The following is a 22,559-nucleotide window of genomic DNA, read 5'->3' as shown; positions in this document are numbered from 1 at the left end:
GCACAGGCAACAAAAATGTAGACAAATGGTTAGTTTGAGTGTGTCAAACTAAGAAGTTTCTGCACAGAAAAGGAAACAACAGAATAAAGAGACAATCTGCAGGATGGGAGGAAATATTTGCAAGTTACTCGTCTAACAAAGGAGTAATATCCAAAATAAACCAGGAGCTCAAAAAGCTACACACACACACACACACACCACACCAAATAAACCAATTAAAGAATAGCCTAAAGAACTAAACAGACCTACTTCTCAAAATTAGACATTCACACAACCAGTAAGTATATGAAAAAATGCTCAGACACACTACTCATCTGGGAAACACGAATTGAAATCACCACAAGATACCATTTTACCCCAGTTGGCATGGCCATCACCAAAAGGACAAAAAGTCCATGCTGGTAAGGAGGCAAAGGAGGGCAAATCTTAACACAGTGCTGATGGGAATGTAAGTTAGTGCCGCCATTATGGAGAACAGTGCAGGGATTCCCAAAACACCTAAACGGCACTACCATAAGATCCACCAATTCCACTACCAGGTAGATATCCAAAGGAGATGAAATCATCATAAGAAAGGTACTTGCACTTCTGTGTTGATCACAACACTATTCACAATAGCTGAAATCTGGAATCAACCTCGATACCCATTAGTAGAGGAACAGATCAAGGAAACGTGCTATGTATGCCCTGCGGAATATTACTAGCCATAAAGGAAAACGAAGCCATAATTTGTGGCAATATGGATGGAACTGGAGGTCGTTCTGTCTAGTGAAATAAGCCAGACACGTGTGTTCACTCATCTGTGGACACTAAGAAGTCACTCTCACACTAGTGGAGTGGAGGAGTGAACATGAGAGACGGGGAAGTGCCAGGGAAGGGGGATGGAAAGAAGTTCAATAAGGGGCACAGGACACATGAGAACAGATTAGTTCTGCTTCCTCCATGTGGCAGAGGAGGGCAGCTACTAGCTAAAAACCTAGGACACATTTCAAACTGACTAGAAGAGAAAAAATTCCCAACACATAACATGATTAATGTTTGAGGAGTTGGAAATGCTTATTACCGTGACTTGATTATTATGCTTTCTATACATGTACTGAATTAGCATAATGTGTCCCATAAAAATGTACAAATTTTATGTCTTTTTTTTTTTTTTTACTTTAGAAGACCATCTCAGAGTGTGACACACTTATAAAAATGAGTGTTACATTCTCTGTGTTTGTGTTAGTCTGTGTGTGACATCTAGAAACAAGATGCAAAATACTTTCTCTCTGTGGGTTGTAGTCAAAAGGCCTGAAGAACTTTTCCCCAGGCCGTGTTGTCCAGGATTGACTGTTCGGTCAGGGAAGAAGGAAAGATTCTCCTCCTGGAGAAGATACATGTATCTACTTTGGAATGAAAAGTCAAGGTCTAATTATATCAATAATATATCTTCCTACATGATGCCTATTATCCTAAAACATTCTGTACTTACAGAAAATTAGCAGCTATTAACTCAAAAGCATCTAATATATCAATATTCCTCAGGGAAGGGAAACTTCATTTTAAGCAGGCACCCAAAGGCTGCTGGGTGTTCAAAGAGAATGACAGCTGATTATAATGAAGGCAACCATTTATTGAACACCTACTAAGTGCCAGGCATTATACTCTACTATCTACATTTATTACCCCAATTATGTATGCCTGGTAAGTCAGTACCTGAGCTAGGATTCGAAACCAGCTCCACTCACAGAATTGAGTTCTCAGCCACAGAATCCAGCAAGCCTTCTTTCCATTCCATCAAGCTGCTTTCCCCACATCCAGCCACATCCATTCCCTGAGAAATAGGTAGAGGATGCCTTCCTGCTGGTCGAAGTATTTAATAAAGTAATTATGAATTAAATGGGGTTTGTAAGTCACCCTTGGGTCCTAAATTTCTGTTTATAAAATTGCTCAGTCGAATGCATTTTGTTATAGTATCCCAAACAGACTAAGACAGATGCATTTATAAAAATGTTCATTCTAGTATTGCCAGAATGGATCATCTGTCTAAATAAATCATGAAATAAATTATGGAGCCTCTACAAAATGGAACTGTCATGTGGTGGTAAAGATGTGATAAATCTGCATAACCCAACCGGATAAACCTTCAAGATACATTATTGAAAACAAAAACAAGAGGCTGGAGATGTGCACAGAAAACTCCTATCAGTGTGGGAGAGAACAGAGGCTCTTCCATCACCTGACTACCTCTGGAAGAATCTCTCATGAATGGCCAGCAGCTGTTACTTTGGGGGAGTGAGGTGGACATCTGGGTGGGGAGGTTAGATGTTACATCCTTTTTTACATAAGAAGGACAACCAGAGAACCAAAGGACCCGACCCATTCACATAACCAGGAGTGCCACGTAACATCGCCTCCTGGATGTCTTGGGCTGTTATCATTAGATGTCATTTGTTTGAGAGGAAGAGGCCCAAGAGGTGCACCTGTACTTTTTCTCTGGCCTGGGAGGAGTCACGCCGACGCTCCCTGGTGCCTAGAAGCACCTGTGCAAAGCTGCACAGCGATGCCCATCATGCACTCTGACTTACCCACCCTTAGGAGTTCCTGAAGGCAGGTTCCTTTCATTAATTTTCTATAACCCAGGCCCTACCTGCAAGGCCTGCTAATAAGGAGGCTCTTGATTACTGACTGAGTATACAAAGATATACAAGATAGCCCACTTGCCTACTTTTCAACCACAGAATGGCATTAATTCATGTTTATCTGTAGATTCAACTGTTCAATGTACAGAACTGGCTGACCCCCAATTATCCAGGTTGACGGATATAGATAAACATCATACTCCCAACACAGATGGTACAAAACACACCCACTATGTAAAGATTTATAGGGTCTATTTTGTTTTTTGACCTTGGTCCTAAGAAGGCATATTTTCCCTTTACTAAAATCTAAAGGAAAAACACTGTGATCAGTCCCAAGGTAATAAAAAGAAGTGGAGGAGAATTAAAAGTTTGCCAAGATGCTCTGCTGATTTCCAGAACAAATGCCTCAGAGCATGCATAAAACCCTAGAGTGCCTAGACTCATTGCATTAGGATGGTCCTGGATCACTTCTCTTGTTGCATCTGATAACTCTGTAGTCTGCTAGGTTTCTGCTTTGACTCTAATTGGGAACCAAATAATAACTCCAAATGGGCAAATTCCCAAGAAACACTCATTACTTGGGCAAACACTGGACACAGGAGATAACTGTGCAACAGCTAAAATGGTATTCATTTGCGTCTAAATCCTACTGGGGGTTCAGACTCTCTAGTGGTGGCTAATGATAAAGTTGATCCATCTCCACATGTAGAGATGTAGAGCCCCTCACAGAGATATCTCTGTTTTCAGGATATGCACGTACCCTAGGTTTCTGGGAGCATTCCATATTATATACTGAAGTTTTTCTTTTTGTTGCATGTGACAGTAAATGTTATAGTATCCCAAATAGACTATATTTCCAACAGATCCCACTATTTCCAACAGATCCCACTAGACTCAACTTCAGTGGTGTTCAGTGCAGGAAAAGGTAGTCGGAAGGCTCTGCCTTGTCCTTGTGCTTCCTGGCATGCTGTGACATTGTTGGGGGTGAAGCCTGTAATACTAGAGCTGGAAGTGTGAAAATTAACCATGTCCTTTAATCCCTTGTTTTATAGAAGGAGAAGCTGAGCTCCAGAGAGATGAAATGACCTTGCACAATCTTGGTTAGGCAGCAGCAGATACAGGCCTGGAACCCAGCTCCCTGGCCGCCAGGGCAGCATTCATTCTACTCAGATTCTTGCCTTCAATTAGTATAATCACTTTTTTGCAAATACTTATCAAAATTATTAGGACAATGTTGTTATAGGTCAAATTGATCCCAAATAATCTCTAAATATGATCATTTTCAAGAACAAATAGGAGGAAAGAGAGTCTGTTGATAAGGTGGTATGGTAGACAGAATAATGGTCCCCAAAGATGTCCATGTCCTTATCCCCAGAATCTTTGAATATGTTACTTTCTATGGCTAAAGGGATTCCGAAGATTGGTTAAATTGGGCATCTTGAGATGGGGAAGGTGTCCTGGTCTATTTGGGTGGGCCCAATGTAACCACAAGGGAGAAGGTAAGGTTCTGAAGGGTCAGTTTGTTTGCCCAGATCATGTGGCCAGAATAGGATGGAGCGGGATTTTGAAGCCAACCTGATCCTCTTTCCTTCTCTACCTTTGTGCCTCTTTTACCTATATTGTCATCACTCAAGGGATCTAAAATTAAGAATTTTTTTCTATACCTGTATAAATTTTTCTTCAGATATTTTTTGAGGATATCCTACATGTTCCTGACTTTTCTAATTCTACTTTTATATATTTATCTCCACAAATACCATTTTAAAAATTAAAAATAGGTAATACTCTACCCCAAGGCACAACAGTTTTCATTTAGTAGAAGTACCAAATTTTAGAATGAAAACTGGCCCCGTGTTTCAGAGAAGTAAACGGAGGCTCGGTATACCTAGATGCAGTCACACAGTAAACGCCACAGTCAGAGTGAAGACCAAGGCCCTGGCCCAAGTCTAAAACCCTTTCTAACAGATCCCACTAGACTCAACTTCAATGTCTTATACCAACTTACAGTTGTTAGAAAAGAATTCCAGTGGTGAAAATGCTACCTAATCTCTATCTTCACACAGGAGTATTTCTTACCCTTGTTTAACAAGGAAAGCCGGTCCTAAGTCCTTCTGTATAGGAACATCTGGGAAGAGTCCCTGTTCCTTCTCATGCTATGAACCAAAGAGGAAAGACAAAGAGTAAGCAGATGAGGGGCCAAATATTACATTTGTTACCACTCACGCTGATGGTGGAGGATGTGCTTCACATTTCTGGATGAGAGAGTTTCCTAATACTGGATACCTCCTCCCTCTGACATTCCGAGTTAGACACCATGCTGCAGCTGTGGGTGGTGCTGGACCACTGGCGAGGGACCTAAGCCTGTGACACTACGGCACAGAGAGCAGAGGCTCTAGGCAGCTCACAGACAGATGGGGCTAAGGGTCCTGCCTCCCTCCAACTTTGCACAGCTGATAAGTTATTATTATCTGTCAAGAAGCAAAAGTGGGTGAGAGGGTCCAGAAGGAGAGCTAACCCAACATCCCTCGTGTGAAGAGAAGCATCTGGAATGGGAAGGACGCGTCCTCCAACCAGCGTGGTTGGATCTCTTCCACCATAGAGGGTCAAACTCCTCTAGTTCAGATAAGAACAAAATACCTGTCAACGCTGAATTTTGAGACGTTATCTAAAACAACTGGAAACACAATTCCACATCTGTGCTCATTTTCACCTCCATGCTGTGCATCTGTTGTTTCAACATCTCAAACCTTGATCCTGACATTGTCACACTTCTGCTAGTCACCCACACACTGCACTGGGCTTGAGGCAGCCCCCAGTGCTCTTCAGCTTTTGTGGTCGCCCTCACTGGACTTTTCTCTAGGCAACTGATGGAACCTCATACATTCGAAGACACTTCTTGGAGACCTAAGTGCAAAGTGAATTTACATTCTGTGTTGCTTCTTACATTTTTCAACCCAGAGACTCTAGTTTTTGATATGATTCTAATGCTTCTCTCAAGCACATTTTTGGCTGCCTGAGTAGCAGTGAACTCTGGATGACATCTGAAAATTCTCATCCTGATGGAAAGGCTGGATGGGACTCAGGAAGGAGTGAGGACAGCATAACCTGGGGGGTGCGGGGGGGGGAAGAGTGGCAAAAGCATGAGGCTGGGACTTAGGATTCACTGGTAACTCAGGGTAACTTGTCCTTCAGGGCCTTGCTGCTCGTTGGTGACACAGGGACTTTCTGGTCCCAGTTGGCATCCTCTTGCTGCAGAAATACTTACGGATTTCACAGTTGGCTCCCACCCAGCCATGAGGGCAATGGCAGATATAACCATTGGGCTGGTCCAGGCAGGTTCCAGCATGATGACAAGGGTTGCTGTCACATTCATTTATGTCAATGTCACACTCTTCACCTGGGGAGATAAGGAAAACGGCAATGAACTGGTTGCATTCACAGCTCTCAAGACTTCTCAGGCAAAACCAAGACTTACAGCTGACCATGACCTCCAGCAGCAGAGCCCAACCTGCTCTTTGTGTAAACTCTCAAAAATTCCAGACAAGGGATCTTTTATTTAAGCAAAACTAAAAACGAAAAAATATATATATTATCACTGATGAGAAGAATTTCTCCTTTATTCCATTAACTAGTTAACAGAAGATGATTCCCAAGTCTGAATAAGCCCTTCAAGGTTGATTAGAAAAGCAAACTTAGGTTCCTGAATTTATTAAGGAAGTCTATTTTGTTTTGAATTTTGGCAGCTGAGTCTTATTTATTTTTCCAAAACCCCAGAAAGGCAAAAACTCACTGTTTATGATAATTTTGTAGCCAAGTGTTTGAGTGTACAGACTGGACACTGACTCTTCTGGTCACAGCTGTGTGCCTAGCCTGAGTCAACTAATAAAATTTCCTCTACTTTCCAGATCCCTAGATCTGCCTGGAGGACATGCAGATTGGAGAGCAGCAGGTCCAGCTCAGGAGAGACAATCATGAAGTTGGGGTTAGCCCATTGTCTTTTCTAAGAAATGGCAGCCCAAAGGAAGCTCACAAAACCCTCCAGTCTGTCCTCCCCCGTAAAGAAAAGTGCCTGACTTTCTTTCTGACCCTGACTAGACCCAGACTTTCCGGGTAGCCTTACTGGCCTCAGAAAACCAGGGATAAAGTTACAAACCAGGACCTGGGGCCAATGTCACTCTGAGCCAAACATCAATTTACAGGGAATAGCTTGTTACCAAAAGTGATATGAACAAAGCCACCTTCGAGTGATTTTACAGCCATCATGATGAGCCCATATGAATTGAATATGCTTCTTATATATAAAGGCAGCTCATCAGAACTGAAAAGGATACTTCAAATTGAGACATTCTCTCGTAAAAGTTTGAAAATGAAAAAAAGAAATTTCTAAAATAAGGCCTCGTTTGCTTAAATGCAGAATGGGATGAAAAAATGAAACTCCTACCACTGCTACAGTCAGAGATTAATAAGAGCAAAATCAAAGATTTTTGTCCATTTTTTAAGAGACAATATTTCAGTGCATTCAGGTAATTACTTCCAGGCTTATATGACATTAAATTGCTTTTCTATCTGCTATTGGTTTACTTCACATCTATAAGACTACTCTGTCACTCACAGATGATTTTAGAGGAAGAATCTCACACTAAAATATTTCACAACTGTTTCATTTTCATAGTCTTTATGTACCTGGCACCTGACTACTTCATTTTTGAAGTAAAATCTGTCGAATGAAACATTTATTATGTTTAGGTCATACTAGGGTGACTATAATTTGGCAGTGTCTAAATGAATTTGTTTCTTGCAATAAATATAGTCATTGATTTCAATAGAAAGGACGTGAAATTGATTGCTTCTTGCTAACCTATTTCAAAGTTTGTCTTTGTATTAATAGGGCAATCGCTCTGAGTGGGAAAGGAAAGAGACTAAACTGTTACAAATGGCCCTGCAGGGCAGACTAGTCAAGGGGACAATAAACAGGAATGTGCTGAGAAATGCTAAAGGATGAAATCAAAGACCTTGATGGATAAATTCATCAGGACTACATCCAGGCTGCTTAGGCAGACAAGTTAATCAATGCATTCACCGAACATGGCCTTCTTTAGCTGGAAATCTGAACACTGCAGATACTGAAATGATTTGCTCGGTTCCCAACACAGCAAGAGCCTCATTTTTCCTACCTTGATAGGCTGACAAAACTCAAAAGTCCCCCCGCCCCATAAGGTCTACTGCAACATCACACCCGTCTAATTCCCTAAAAGCAGTGCACCTGCACAGCTGTGGCCTCAGTCTGTCCAACCTGCTCTGGTCCAAAGCTCCTCCACAGAGGTGAAGGCCAAATTCAGGGCAGATCTGGATCACTAAGGGCCTCTGATATAGGCAGAAGTCCAAGATCCCTAAAGTGGACTGTTCTTGGGACCCACCAGATTAGAAAGAGTTGATAAAAAAAAAAGGGGGGGGGGAAAAATATCTACAAACCATGATCTCAAGAATCGGGGCCCAGAGAGAACGTCAAACTGATGTTAGGCTGCTTTTCACCGCCACGTGTTCTTAGAGATGCACTTGGAATGAAACGTCATAACTTAACCATGTAATCTTCACGCCAGGCAGGTCAGTGGGCAGCTCCTGATGCAGCATGAGTGCTGGCAGTGGCCTGGGTCCTGGGTGCCTCCACCTGTCCCCCAATGGCCTGGTCAGCAGACGGCTCTCCTGCCCCGCAAGCTGAATCTGTTCCCCCAGCTCTCAGCCTGGGGCCTTCACCATGTCCTGGGCTGGAATCGAGGTGATGTGGAGCATGGGAAGGAGATGGGGTGACTGTCAGTGGGGCCACCAAGGGGGTTTCCATCCAGGAGACCTCACAGAGGACCGCTGCCCTCCACTACGGTGATCATGCTTTTTGCCATCAATTGACACAAAACGCTTGGAGGTTTATTGTGAATTATGGGAAACAAGTCTGGCTTTACTTACATTTCCTCATATTTAAAAGCGTTATGTTTTCATATGCATTTAAGACCCTGACACACCCTGACGTTCCAGTACTAATTAATTTGCATTGTAGCTTATTTTACTAGGAGAATTCTTAGTGCTGGGCACGAGGTTCCTTACTAACAGCTAACTTGGTACACCCTCAGGCCTCTGCTGGCCAGAAACAGTCAACTTTTCAGCTCACTCACTCTTTATTTTTTTTTTTAATTGAGTTAGAGAAATATCAGTTGCTCTTAAATCACGATTATTCTTAAATAGCATTTGTGAAGAGAGTTACCAAATGATTTTTTTTTTCTTTTTGAGATACTAGGGAGGGAACCCAGGGACATTTTACCACTGAGTTACAGTCCCATCCTTTTCTCCTTCTTCTTTTTTTAGAGACAGGGTCTCACTAAGCACTAAGTTGCTGGGGCCCTTGTTAAGTTGCTGAGGATGGCCCTTGTTAAGTTGATGGGATCCTCCTGCCTCAGCCTCCTGAGTCCCTGGGATCACAGGCATGCACCACCACTCCTGGCACCAAATAAATTTCCACTTGACTGGGACTGGCAACCAGGGTCTGACCTCCAAATGGGTTATAATTTCTTTTCAACTGACTACTTTCTAAGGGGCAATATGCATAGTAGGTATGTTTGGTAGCCCTTATGCAAGTCAACAAACCTCCTAATTAATCCCATAGGCCTTCCCCAGATAAATGAGGAAATGCAAAGCAAAACAAAACAAATCCAGTCACCGCAGCTGTAAATCCTTGGGTTAACAGAATCCACACTGGACGGTATTGACGGCCATCACCCTAGTGTTTGCACACTTCGGCTGCCCCGTGCCACACCTGGGCTCGATGCCTCAACTCTGATCCCTTCCTACTTCATGAGAATTTTATTCCAGATGAGACGGGTCTAAAAAAATTATTTGGAACTTTTGCTATCGTGATGGAGTAACCGGAACCTGTCCTGTCCTCCCACGGTGAACAACTAGACAACTGGATGAAATACATGCAAAATAAAACCACGTTTAAGAGCCGGACTTCAGCTGCAGGGGAGGAAATGAAGCAGCTGAGCTCCACACAGCCTGGACCTCTGCCTGGGGCCAATTTAGAACACAACGGCCTCATTGAATTGAGGAGACAAAGACTGGAGTTTGTGGAGGCCAAGGTAATTTGTAGGGAAGACCAAATACAGAAGATAGAGCCACTCAGAAAAAGAGCACCAGAAATATGCTGTGTCCCTTGGGTCCCTTGCTGAATACTGTGCGTGAGTTGAAACTCCAGGAGCCTGGCAAACAAAATGGAAGATGAGCAGTTTCCAAACTCACAGAGGACTGGAAAGTATCCAAAATCTCACAGTTCATCGGCCACCCACTGCATCAATGAAGCCACAAAAGTCACCTCTTAGTGCGAGGGCATAACTGTCCTAAGAGTAAAGGCTATGCATTTGGAATCACCTCCCCAGAATATAAAAACAAGCCTTGAAAGACTGACCAGGCTGGCAAATAACTTACCTGCCACAGAGAAAGACCAGCATTTAAAAGAAAAAAGACAATGGAATTGCTGCACCCAACAATTAACCCACAATGACCGGCATCCAAAGAACGCAGGAAAAAAAATGGAACTAAAAAAGGAATAAAGTCCTAGAAAACATTCTGTCCAATTTTAATAGCTATGTAGCCACAAGAGCTTTTATGTAGCCAAGGCTGAGCTGCATTGCAGACGAATAGACATACAAGTCGATGAAAAAAATGGAGAACACCAAATAGACCCCCATAAAAATGGCCGACTGTTTTTGATGAAGGTTCAAAAGCAATTAAAGGAAGAAAACATGGCCTTTTTAACAAATAGTTGTTTAAGAAAATGTACTTCTCTAGGCAAAGAAAAGTGAACTTCCTGTTAGAAGACCCCAGGAAAGGATATATCTGTGGAAAAAGAATGGAACTATATAACAAATGCTGTGGGGAGGTGCTGAACTCAGTAGCAGAGTGAGTAGCACTGGTTAGACTCAATGAGAGTGAGCTGGACGCAGGTTAACGATTTTGAAACGACTATCTGTGCATATTGGAATTGACCAATTAAGTAAATGGATATTTGAGGGTGGGAGCCAGGTCTATGGCCATTGTAGTGGGAACATTCAAATAGCAGAGGAGACAGCTAAATGATCCATGAGGGGATGGAATAGAGTTGGAGACATCCCTATGAACTCATGCTTGGCTTACTGTAGGTATGGATGGCTACAGAGTGCAATATTCATAGATGTGCACGTGTGTGTAGGTTAGTAAGCTCATATTCTTTGTTGCTCTATCAGCTGAGAGGGCCTGAGAGTAATGACACCCCAGCAGTAGTGAGCATGTTAGTGCTCATATCTTTATTTCTAAAGTCATTCTCTAATAATGAACCAGGTTATCCTTAGAGAAATTGGTAATTCTAAGCCTGGGAATGTAGCTCAATTGGTAAAGTGCTTACCTCACATGCACAAAGCCCTGGGTTCAATCCCCAGCACCACAAAAAAAAAAAAAAGAGAGAGAGAGAGAGAGAAAGGGAGGGAGAAAGGGAGTGAGAGAGAGAAATGGGTAATTCTCTAGGACTGGGGCAGGAAATACACAGGATGAGATTGGAGCAACTTGAGTTCCAGAAAGTATACAAAAAAATAATAATCAAAGACAATTCAGGAGGCTGAGGCATGATGATCGCCTGTTCAAAGCCAGCCTCAGCAACTTAATGAGGCCCTAACTTAGCAAGACCTTGTCTCAAAATAAAAAAGATGTGGCTCAGTGCTGAACTGCCCCTGAGTTCAATCCCTGGTGCCAAAAAGGAAAAAAGAAAAAATTGAAAGAAATAAATGACAGCAACAATTACCCACCCCCCAATAACGGGGCTATATCAAAGGAACACAGGAACCAGACTAAAAGACCTCCCAATGTCCAAAGCAGGAATATTCTGAGCAACAAAACAAATTAAAAAGTATTAGATTTTAACCCAAAGTATAAAATAAACACCCATGAGTCCCTATTAATATAAATAAATGATTGACTAAATAAACAAATGAAAGAGAATAAACAGATCTCTCACAAAGAAAAATTCTAAATGGTTTCTGCAGCTGCTGCCCTCTCAAAGAGAGGGAACATAACCTGGACCCTGCCCTGGTTAACAGTGGGCTACACACGTGACTTCCTTCCAAAGAGGAAAGTATGGAAAGGAGGAAACGAGGAACACTAGAGTGGGAAACTGGGAAACCTGACAACCTCCCTCAGCAGGGTGATCAAGGTCGACAGTGACGGTCACAAGTCACCTTGACGGTATGCAGCCTTTATAATGTGAGGGGGTTGGCAAACGGACAAGGCAAGAGAGCATTTACCCAAAAGGATATCAGACGTCAAAATAAGCACATGAAAAGACACCCCCCATCATTCATCATGACAGAAATTGAAAGTAAAACCATAATGAGCTGTGACCACATGCCTATCAGAATGGCAGAGCCTTGGAGACCAGAGTGGACACAGGTAAGTTAATAACTGGAAGCAGGAAGGACCTCCAGGCGATGATCCTTATGGTAGGAACATGGGTTCTGAGCATTAGAGGGAATATATTTTCAATCAGAAGCCCAAGATCAACAAGAAAAAGAAAAAAATTGTCCTCCACATAGCACACACCAGGGTTTGCCTGCTGGCCTGAGATTGAAGGATCTGGATCCAAAGGAGAGAGTCTTATTTAATTAAATAACAATGGTTTGCCTAATTCATTCCATTACATCAGTTTGGGAGCTCTCAAACACTAAATAGTTGACCAAGTGTAAGTTCTGCTAAACCCTTAGTGCAGTGAAAAATTATTTGGTTCCTAGGCAGCAACCTCCAACAACAGGGGCAACTATGTTCCTTACATTGAAGGAGTTAATATTTTATCAACCTCTCCCATGCAGCAATAGTTATCAGGACACAAAAGATTTCTTTTTTAAGGAAGAAAAATGGTTTTATGATTTAATCTATTCAGAAAATAAACAAAGGTAGATAAGACTCTCGATTGAGATTGCTCAGAGCCCTCAGAATTTGAGCATCCTTTAGGAATTTCTATGTGGCACGTATCACGTCTCAAATTTATTTGGACACAGAACCTTTTTTCCACAGCGTATCTCCTGGGACTGGTTCTGTAAAACACATTAGCAGCACAATTCCCCAAACTACTTCTGTAACTGTTCTGTGGTCTTCTGCAAGCTGGAAACGTACCAGGGCTGAATAGATCGGCATGTGTTGCTTTCAAAAACCAGGCAGAGTGTTGTCTGAACCTACTTCAGTGAGTCCTCCTGCTCCCTATGATCAGGGGAGGGGGGACCATGAAGAAATGCCCAGGGGTGGGCCTGCTGGCTGAGTGCATATGGGTGCAGTGGAGGCCAGGGTGGAAGGTGAGCAGAAGTGATTGGAGAGCAGAGACAGGAAAGAAATTACTGAGAAGGGCCCCGTGAGGTGTGTTCGGGGCTCTGGCAGGCAGAGGAACCAGGACAAGGATGGAAAGGCTAGATGGGAGCACATCTCCCAGGTCTCAATGATCAGCGCAAGGACGCTGAACTTATTTTTGAAGGACAATCAAATGTCAAAAGGGAGTGGGCAGAGTAGAGTAACAATATGTACAGTCTCTGAATGCATAGGGAGAAGGCTAGAATGAGCCACATGGTGATGGAACACAGTTGGAGACATGGCTACAGTGTGGAAAATGGACTGGGATAGGTGCATGGGTGCGGGGGCTGTTGGAAGGGGTGCAGGAAGCAAAGGCAGCCAAGGGAGAAGTTTGTGGAGTCCTTTGTATCTGAATGCATGTCAAAAGGAAGAAGAGGGGGTGTCAGGATGATTCCCCAGTTTCTGGCCAGCACAACTTGGAGGTAGTAGTAACAACACTTAATAAGCTAGCAAATATTTAAAGAAGGAAGCAGAGAATCTATGATTTGAGGTGTCTGAGATGCCCCAGAGTGTGTGCTGAGTAGGCAATTGGGGATTGGCTAAAAATTCTAGAGAAAAGGTTATAATTTCTCTCCCCAAAGATACTGAAATAAATTTCAAATGGAATCAAGATGTAAAGGCACAAAATAAACTCACACATGATTATAATGATATAGGAGGATATGTGTAGTCTTGATTGATAGAATCTTTCATGAAATGACAACAAAAGAAAATATCAAGATAGAGTGTATAAAATGAAAATGCATGTGTACAAAATAAGACACTTTATACACATTTAAAAAATAAACACAGTGGAAAAATATTTATGACCTTGTCAGATAAAACATAATATACTTCACACAAAGGGCTACTTCAAATCAAGAAGAATAAAGATTAGCATGAAAGGTCTGGCCGAACAGCAGACAGAACGTACAAATAGAGGGCTCCTAAGAGAAGAAGCACCAATGACAAGAAATACCTTGAAAAGTTTCCAACCTCCCAAGGAATCAAAGACCCACAAATTAAGACAATGCTAAAATGGCACTGCTGCCAGCCAGATGAGGGTTCTGGAGTATCTGTGTCAAATGACGAAGTAAATACTTCTGCCACTCGCCGAGGAGTGGATGTCGGCACCATGTTAATTCTTGTTTTTCTCTTGTTACTGTTTTGTTTTCCTGGAGAATAACGTGGAGATCAGGTATGTGTTCTCCTTGATTCTGAGATTATGTTTTGCGGAAATTATACCAAGAAGTAATAAGTGCACAAGATGTCTAAGAATATCCCTGTCGATGTTGTTTACAAGACGGAAAGGTCACACTGTGGGTAGATGACAAAAAAGTCATGATATTTCATACAAGGATCTACAACCAACCAGTACAAATGTTACACAGAAGCATATTTCTTGATGTGGAAACACGTGGAATAGATATATTTTAAGCGAAAAATGGGTTACATATTAGTAATGGGCAGTTTGATCCCTTTCATGCTCCAGAGTTCATGAATACACACTATTTACTGTCTGCTCTACACCTAGACCTCTGGGAACAATCCCAGGATATCAAAATTATCAAAATGTTAATAATTTCCTTGTAGTGCAGTTTAAAGTGATGGATTTTTCAACAGCCCTGTGTTTTCTATTTTTTTCTCCCATGCCTTTTATTACTGGTAGAATAAAAATATTTGGAAAAAAAAACAGAATACTTTCCCAGTATTAATTTTACCTCCCTGACCGATACATAAATGTCTCTGTGTGTTTTTAAACCATTCAGGAAAACAAGACCATCTGCAAATCGTTTTCTGGAATAAGCCCATTTCTCAATCCCAGAAAAATAAAAAGAAAAACAGAGAACTGCTCAGACAAATAGAGAGAAGATCAGAAGGTGCTTCTTCCACCTGGTGGCTGTTGGCACCCTACAGGGGGCACAGATGAGGCTCCCCAGGGGTGGAGAAGGAGGAGGCCCTGCAAACTGCTCCAGGGTTTGGAGGCCACAGTGGCTCAGCAGGGGACAGGCCAGCAAGGGGCTCTCATGTTTCTAGTGGCTTCCCTGCCTACTCTTCCAGGGGCACCTGTGAGCCGGCTTCTCTCAATCTGCAGGCCAGAGTGACCCTATGCCCTTGCTGGTTAAGCAAAGTCCAGAGAACACAGACTTTGTCCTGCTCTTTAAATTTCAGGACTCCTGGGTCTGTTAGAAAAACAGAACTGCTGGTTTTGGAGTTCCTCTGAGAATCTGATGAAATGTTAAGAACCTCTCCTCGGCAGACACATCCATAGAACACTCACATCCACTTTTGGAGATTCACAAACTCCTCGAAGTTCATGGAAGTGGTGGCTTTGAAGAAAGATCCCAAGGCTAGGCTGCATACCACAATTGAGAAGTGACTTCCTGACATGGTTCAGTGGCCGTTAAGGCTGCTGGGAACCAGCCCCCCAGCCCCCACCCACTCTCCCAGCCCACTCCTCCTGACCCTCTCCAGCAGCGTCTGTACCCATGCCAGCAACAGACCCGCAACCTGGACGGCCTTCCTAACTTCCCCCACCACCAATTTTCTTCACTTTTCAAAATTCTGTTACTTTTATGTCATTCAATAAAAAGAAATGTAGTAGCTGAATGCAGTTTCAATGGAAGACACTCTCCTTCCTTCCTGACCTGCATTCACACGCACACTCTCAGGTGTTCATGTAACGGCTCATTTCTCATGTTTCAAAGCTATAGCTCTGCAAATGCATTGCAATGACACTTTCAGCAAATCTAAGCACCAAATCCTCATTTCAGTAGAGCCTCATTTAATGACACACAGTTGATTGTTTTAAAATAGATCTTCACGCAAGTACTACCTCCACATTTTGCAATTGTATGCCTATCTGCAATCATTTATGCGAGGAGGATTTGGAGCTATCTTAGCCTCGGCAATATCGGGGACTTGGTGGTAAATTTGAAGACCCAGTGCATGGATCACTTGCCTGTGAAGCCTGGTGCACAGACACAGGTGCCATTCAGACCTTCGGTGTCACAGGTACCTCCGTTCAGACAGCTGACATTGGCGCAGGGATCCTTGTACAATTCGCAATGTGTTCCTGCAAAGAGACAGACACAAAAGGGGTGACTCACGGAGCAATCTCCAGCTCCTGTGGCCTTGAAAGCAAAGTACTTGAATGACATGGGATGGTGTGGGGACAGATTCAGGGGTGTGTGTGTGTGTGTGTGTGTGTGTGTGTGTGTGCGCGCGCGCGCGCGCCTGTGCCCATTCCTGACTTTAGTGTTGTAAAACATAACTTCTACATTTACTCTTATAAAAACATGGCTCATTGGTAAATAGATTCAATCTTTGCCCACAGGCCCTACCATAAAGAACTTTAATGCACACTTTCTCTGATTACATGTCCCTAATGCATAGGGCACACAAACAAAAAAAATAAAAACCTGAGAGATAAATTTTTTCAATGGCAAATGCTCTCTGCATCTCCAAAAGAATCAGAAAACAGCTAGACAGTCTTAATAAAATGTCAATATAATTGACAATAGCACCCCCAAAAGTGAGGATCTGGAATCAAATATTTCAGCGAGACCCAGCTCTACTGTGGAGAACTGCAAGATAGGGAAGGATCAGCTCCAGGACTGGACACTGGGCTCGAAGGCCAAACCGCACTCCACACGCAAAGTTAGCGTGCACCCAGCCCGGGCCACATTCCAGGCCCTCGCTCTAATTTATTCTTCCCAAAGACACTGTGAGATAATTGCCCTTATTCCCCCATTTTACAGATGAGGACACCGAGGAAAGAATCTCTGATCACAAGCTGCGATTCAAACCTTCTGCTCATCCAAATTCAGTCTCTGCTTGCTGGATAGTTTGCCTCAGACTGGCCATGAAAAGAAACAAAACTCTGTGGAGCTCAGCACACATTAAATAACAAAGAGGCTTTTAAAAAATATGTAAAGTAAAAACAGAAAATGTCCCATTTCTGGTAACATATATATATATTACATATAATAAAAATTACATACATATCAACACGTATATATGCCAATGTCTGAAGCAGGACTGGATTACTTTGACTTCATATCTATGTATTCTGCTCTGTTGACATCTGCTGGTGTCATTGGAGGGCAAGATGGGTAAACGGATTGGTCTCCCACTCCCCACCCCTGTCCCATTCCCTTAGGACAGAAGGAGAAAGTATATCCTAATACAGGTAAGAATGTAAATAATGGCATATCTGTCTTTTCTTTAAGCCTTAAGAAAAAATAAGCACAAAGCAGATAACAAGGGCACGGTTTTACTTCATCTGCTCCTGGGCTCGTTGCTTAGCTCATACTGTGCAAGTGGACAGCCACACCCAGTGACTCATCCGGCAGCACTGAAATCACTCTTGCTGGGCTTTTCTCTCTCGTCTTTTTCAATGCTTTCAGAAGTTGGTCTCAAGAAAGAGTAAAAGAAGTAGGAGAATAGAAACAGACTTTCCTATCTATATTTGCACCAGCGACTTATTGGAGCCAAGCATTTGAGAACGGATGTTCTTTAATTCCTTTTTATCCTCTGCCCATCGTAGCCAAGCTATTAATGATGCTCTGCCAGACGTTGTTCTTGGGGGCCTTTCAGCTTGGCCTTCCCTTTCTTCCTGGGACAACAACCCAGACCCCTTTGTCTGGTGCCTGGTGAGATACAGCTCCCCTAGCCATGTCTGTCTCCAGGGACTTGAAAGAAACTTCCTGGTTTAGGAATCTCAAAGATGAAACCAACTTTAAGATCAGCACACATCTGGTGACTCTTCTTCATTTGGATGTGCATTGCCTATTCTCCCAGAAGGTCTCAATTCCCCCCTGATTCTCACATAGCATGGATTCCAGTGAAAAAATAAAATGAAGGAAAACCTTATCTGCTTCAAAATGTTTATCATGAAACAAAAGATTCACATTATTACAAGTTCCCAAGGGGCTGCTCAAGGGGAACTGCTGACTAAAAAAAAAAAAAGACTTTCTGCTCTAGTGAGAAATACACTACACAACGTTCAGAGATGTCTGACACCTGAACAAAACTCCATCAGACCTAGAGTGGAGGCAGTCAGAAGACCCTCCCTGGTTTCTAGTACTGCAGGGGGCAGCGCAGTCAGGGTCATATCGTACGATTCAAGCAAACTCCCACATTGTTCAAATAAGGCTGGAAGGCAAATTCTTGGCCAGATGTGTAAACCTAATTACTTTAAAGTCTTCAGCACAATAAATTTGATGAAAATGTCCAGGACAATAGGCCATCTCAGTCTTTTGCATGTCTGAGCGTCCTGGGGTGTTTTGGCAATAATTGTAGCCCGCTGGCTTTTATTTTCAAAAGATGAGACCTTCAGCCACTTAAGCATCAGTTTAGAGTTTGCTGGCAGCAGGCTTGCTGGACGCGACTCTCCACAGAGACAATCACATGAATTGAGATGGCCTCACAAGCCCCCAGTGAGCATTCAGGTTCCTCCCATTTGTATAAGCTAAGCTTTGGTAACCCCTGCATAAAAATACCCATCATGCTGCACTGTGGTCATTAGAGTTGGATACCTATGAGCAAGAGACTTAAAAACCGAGAACAAATATCACTGGACACTACTGATGTGCCGGGGGCTCCTCTTAAGGCTGGGGGCCACCCCTTCCTGGGCTCCCAGGTTCTCACCCAGCACTGTCCTGGGCATCCTGCTTCCTCTGACAAGCACGTCGTCCTTCACCCTCCACCCAACCTGGACTCCACCAGGCACATTAGCCCTCGTCCATCAAGGCCAAGGCAAACGTGCCTTCCCTGGAAACTGAACTCTGACAAGACAGAGCAGCTTCCGCCATGGCCCACTGAGAGCAGCTGGGATCCCCGCTGTTACAGAGGTTGCTGTGCCAAATCATAACTCCTCTGTTCCCCTGTCTGAGCCCCCACAAGTCTCTGAGGGCCTCTGGAGCAGAAGCCTCATCTTAATGCATGGAAGAAATTACAGCCGTGACACCAGAATCCTGTCATTTCAAAAGGGACAACAGCCGGCCAGTATACTTTGGCCGACACTCAGGTAAGACTGCCAGGAGCAAGAAGCTGTTCCAAATTCCAAATCTGCCTTAGGAACACCCTGTTTGGTCAGGGAAAACCAAGACCGCACTTCAAACTAAGTCTGAAATGACACACACATCACCCGCTGGCACAGCGCGAGGCACGCACCATTACAAAACCTGTGTTTAGTCTCAGGCAAAAATAAACTGCAATTCAGTCAAAACTAATAAAATATTCATACTTTTAATATTAAGGGATGAAGAAGCAATGTTTCTGAAAGGATTTCTATTCCAACAGGCTCCTTACTGACTTTAATTTTAGAATTAAAATGAGATAGAATTTTAAAAAAAACAGCACATCAATTATATATCTTTGGTGTCATCGCAACTGTAGTGACAATTACTATTTGTAAACAGAAGAGCATTATTTTATCTCCAGGAAAAGTTAGCTAGGTAAAGGAAATTAACCGGAAGTATCCTCTGTACTTAAAATTTGCTTTGAAGCATCATCTCATTTTATTCAAATTTACTTTCTCCATGAACACTTTTTCAGAATTCCAACCATCACAGAGCTTAACATTCACTAGACTGTTCTAGAAATTACCATCGACATCTCAACGTTAGCTGCAGTATTCTGTGTCAGCCTAAGCCTGCTCTTCCAGTAAAACAGTAGTCTGAAGAAGGAAGGAGCTTTGCCATAGTCATTTCTGTCTATCCCAGGACAGGAGAAGGCTGGGCACACCAGATACCCAGAATACTTGCTCCTGATCAGACAGATTTAGGCACAGAAACAACCTCATCAAACAAAGGAGGAGTGCACATTCTTTCAACCATAGCCTCTAAAAATCAAACAAGTAAAAAGGACATGACCAAAACTATAACCCGGTAATCTCATTTCTGAGACACTCGCACCCCATCTAATCCAGAAACTATGAAAATTATATGAATAAAGATGTTCACTCAAGATTATTTATAACAGCCCATTAGAGTCAATCAGTACGAGCCATCAGAGGATCCAAGTAACAAGGGCACAGATAAGTTGTCCCTCATGGGCACATTAGTCAGCCTTCTTAGCAAGATAGAGATCAAATCTAATAACATGTTAGGTATGGGCACAGTACACAATTGTCGTTATACTCAATTACAACTGTAAAAGCATGGATATTAAAAGAAATGGAAGCTATAAAATTATTGCCCTTGCTTTATGTTGTTAAAAACTATGAGCAATTTAAAATTTTCTCTTTTTTCTAAAATCTTTACTGTTGTTAGGTTGTTTTTATAATTAAAAATTGAGGGGCTGAGGTTGTAGCTCAGTGGTAAAGCACTTGCCCCGCATGCATGAGGCACTGAGTTTGATCCTCAGCACCACATAAAAATAAAGATACTGTGTGTTCTTAAAAAAAAAAAAAAAAAATTGAAGTGTTTTCTTTCAAACTCGTCACCAAAAATTTCAAATAGATATGTGGTTGAGCATGTGATTTTTCTCTGCCAGAAATGAAAATTAATCCAAGATGAGGCCATACCTTGACCTTTTCAACAATCTGAGGTTACGAACATGACCAAAGTCCTATCAGACCAAACACCAAGCAGCTTGGACTAGTGTTGAAGGCAGTACCGACGTTTGGGTGAGTCTGAGGGGAGGTGCTCTGGGCCCTCAATGCAGCTGGCTTTCTCACAATGTGATTATCCACAATGGAAACTTTGATCTTAGGAAAATGTTCTAGGGGGCTTCCTTTATTTAATTGATATGTTGAACCTTAGTCTTAATTCAAGTAAATATAGCTATTGAGCATCTTGTGTGTGTACAAACCACCATACTAAGAGCTGCAGAGAATTTAAAAAGAGAAACCCAGGCAAGTGGTACACATCTGTAATCCCAGGGACTCCAGAGGCTGATGCAGGAGAACTGCAAGTTTGAGACTAGCCTTAGCAACTTAGCAAAACCCTGTCTCAAAATAAAAAGGGCTTTGGATGCAGCTCAGGTTCAATTCCCAGTATAAAAAAAAGAAAAATGGGAAAACCCTGTATAGTTACTGCCTTTAGTGATTATGATTTTAGTGAAGGGGAGAGGAAACTCTGGAGCCAGAAAGCCTGAATACAAGGCTAAATATAATGGTCGTGGCAAATATTAGGCAAATACTGGGTAATGTCATAAGGTATCTGTTTGGGTGAGCATTTCAGACAGTGGATGAGGCACAGACACAGAAGCAGGTGAAGGAAAATGGGAGGGGAAGGGGCCAAGAAGGAAACTCTGGGGCCAGAGCATTCAGGATATCAGGGGACAAAGACTGAGGGTGGGAGGGAAGAGTCAGGTGGAAGGAATGGGCTGCAGAACAGGGATCAGGGCTATGTATATAGTCCTTGCAGCCAGTTGGGCAAAGGGCAGGAATACTGTCAATACTGTCGGGAAGGGGAAGCCGATGATGTCCCAGAGGAGCCTCCCAGTAGCAGTAGTGCACCAGGCATTTCCCAGAATACCTCTGGCCACTGCATGGACACGCACAGCAAAAGAGGGTAAGGAAAGAATAAAAAGAAACAGAAGCACCATCTGGGCCAGCTCTCAGGAACCTGCTGGAAAAAGGAAAAGAGTAGAAAAGACTTTAAGTGAGTAGAGGAGGATGTGAAGTCAAAGAAGAGGGTGGTTTTTTTTTTTCATCATTATTATTCATATAAAATTAATGTGGAAGTGCCAGAACATTCTGTTTTTTATTTAGCAGCTCGATTTTTTTTTTCTAGCACCATTTTTTAATTCCCTTCTCATTCACAGTGATTCCCCTTTGAGAGCCGTACATTATAGCTGTGTACAATGGTTTCTGGGCCACTTCTCCTTTCGGTGGTCTGTCCATTCTTGCACCAGGAGCGTGTGAATGAAATCATCATCGTAGTATTAGAATCAGCTTTAACATCTGGAAGAAGTGCCACCTCATTTTCCCTTTTCTAAATGTTGTTAGTTATCATTGTCCAACTTCTCCTTGCACTCCTTCTTTTTAGGAGTTTATATTCTCATTTGTTGAAGTTTTTTAAGCATAAAGCAGTAAAAATCACCACTTAAAAACACACAGAAGTCAAGTAGGAAGTTAAAGCCCAACCCCCGACACACTACCTCTTCCCATCCAAATAAGTACCAGTTAGCAGTGGATGCTCGCCTGAGGACAGTCACCCCAAGCCTCATCAATTTAGCAAAACTCAACACTTTACCTGCCCATTGAACACACCCATGTGCCTCCCAGGCCTTCCTATCCCACTCTCTGTGAGTCATGAGTTTGGTTAAAATAATATAAAACTTTAGTTTGCTTATTTACATCTGTCCTTAAGAGCAGGTGTGGCAGACAGACTCTGGGTGACCTTACTCCCAGTGTAATTCCCTCCCTTCGGGTCTGAGCTTCTAATCAAAAGCATATGGCAAAGTTAAGAGATTTTGAAGACACACTTATGGTTCTAATAGGTTGGCTCTGAGTTATCCTAAGTGGCCTGACCTGGCCAGGGTGTGCCCGTAAGAGGGTCCAGGCCGCCCCTGAATCCGGGAGCTGGGAGG

At 42.7% G+C, this 22,559-nt stretch overlaps 1 protein-coding gene across 1 annotated transcript in view; it reads right to left on the bottom strand.

Annotated features, from left to right (window-relative positions):
- Dner (delta/notch like EGF repeat containing) overlaps positions 1 to 22,559 on the bottom strand; it is a 291,214-nt gene that overhangs the window by 12,435 nt on the left and 256,220 nt on the right. Inside the window, exons 10-11 of the mRNA XM_027942023.2 lie at positions 15,979 to 16,092; positions 5,890 to 6,021 (exon numbers count right to left, since the gene is read on the bottom strand). Coding sequence (XP_027797824.2) covers positions 5,890 to 6,021; positions 15,979 to 16,092 — 246 coding nt within the window. The remainder of the gene's footprint in view (positions 1 to 5,889; positions 6,022 to 15,978; positions 16,093 to 22,559) is intronic.

The sequence above is a fragment of the Marmota flaviventris genome, chromosome 11, assembly GCF_047511675.1.
Source record: "Marmota flaviventris isolate mMarFla1 chromosome 11, mMarFla1.hap1, whole genome shotgun sequence".
NCBI classification, from domain to species: domain Eukaryota; kingdom Metazoa; phylum Chordata; class Mammalia; order Rodentia; family Sciuridae; genus Marmota; species Marmota flaviventris.
Note: the sequence above shows the minus strand (reverse complement) of the source record. Positions and strands in the feature narration are given on the sequence as shown.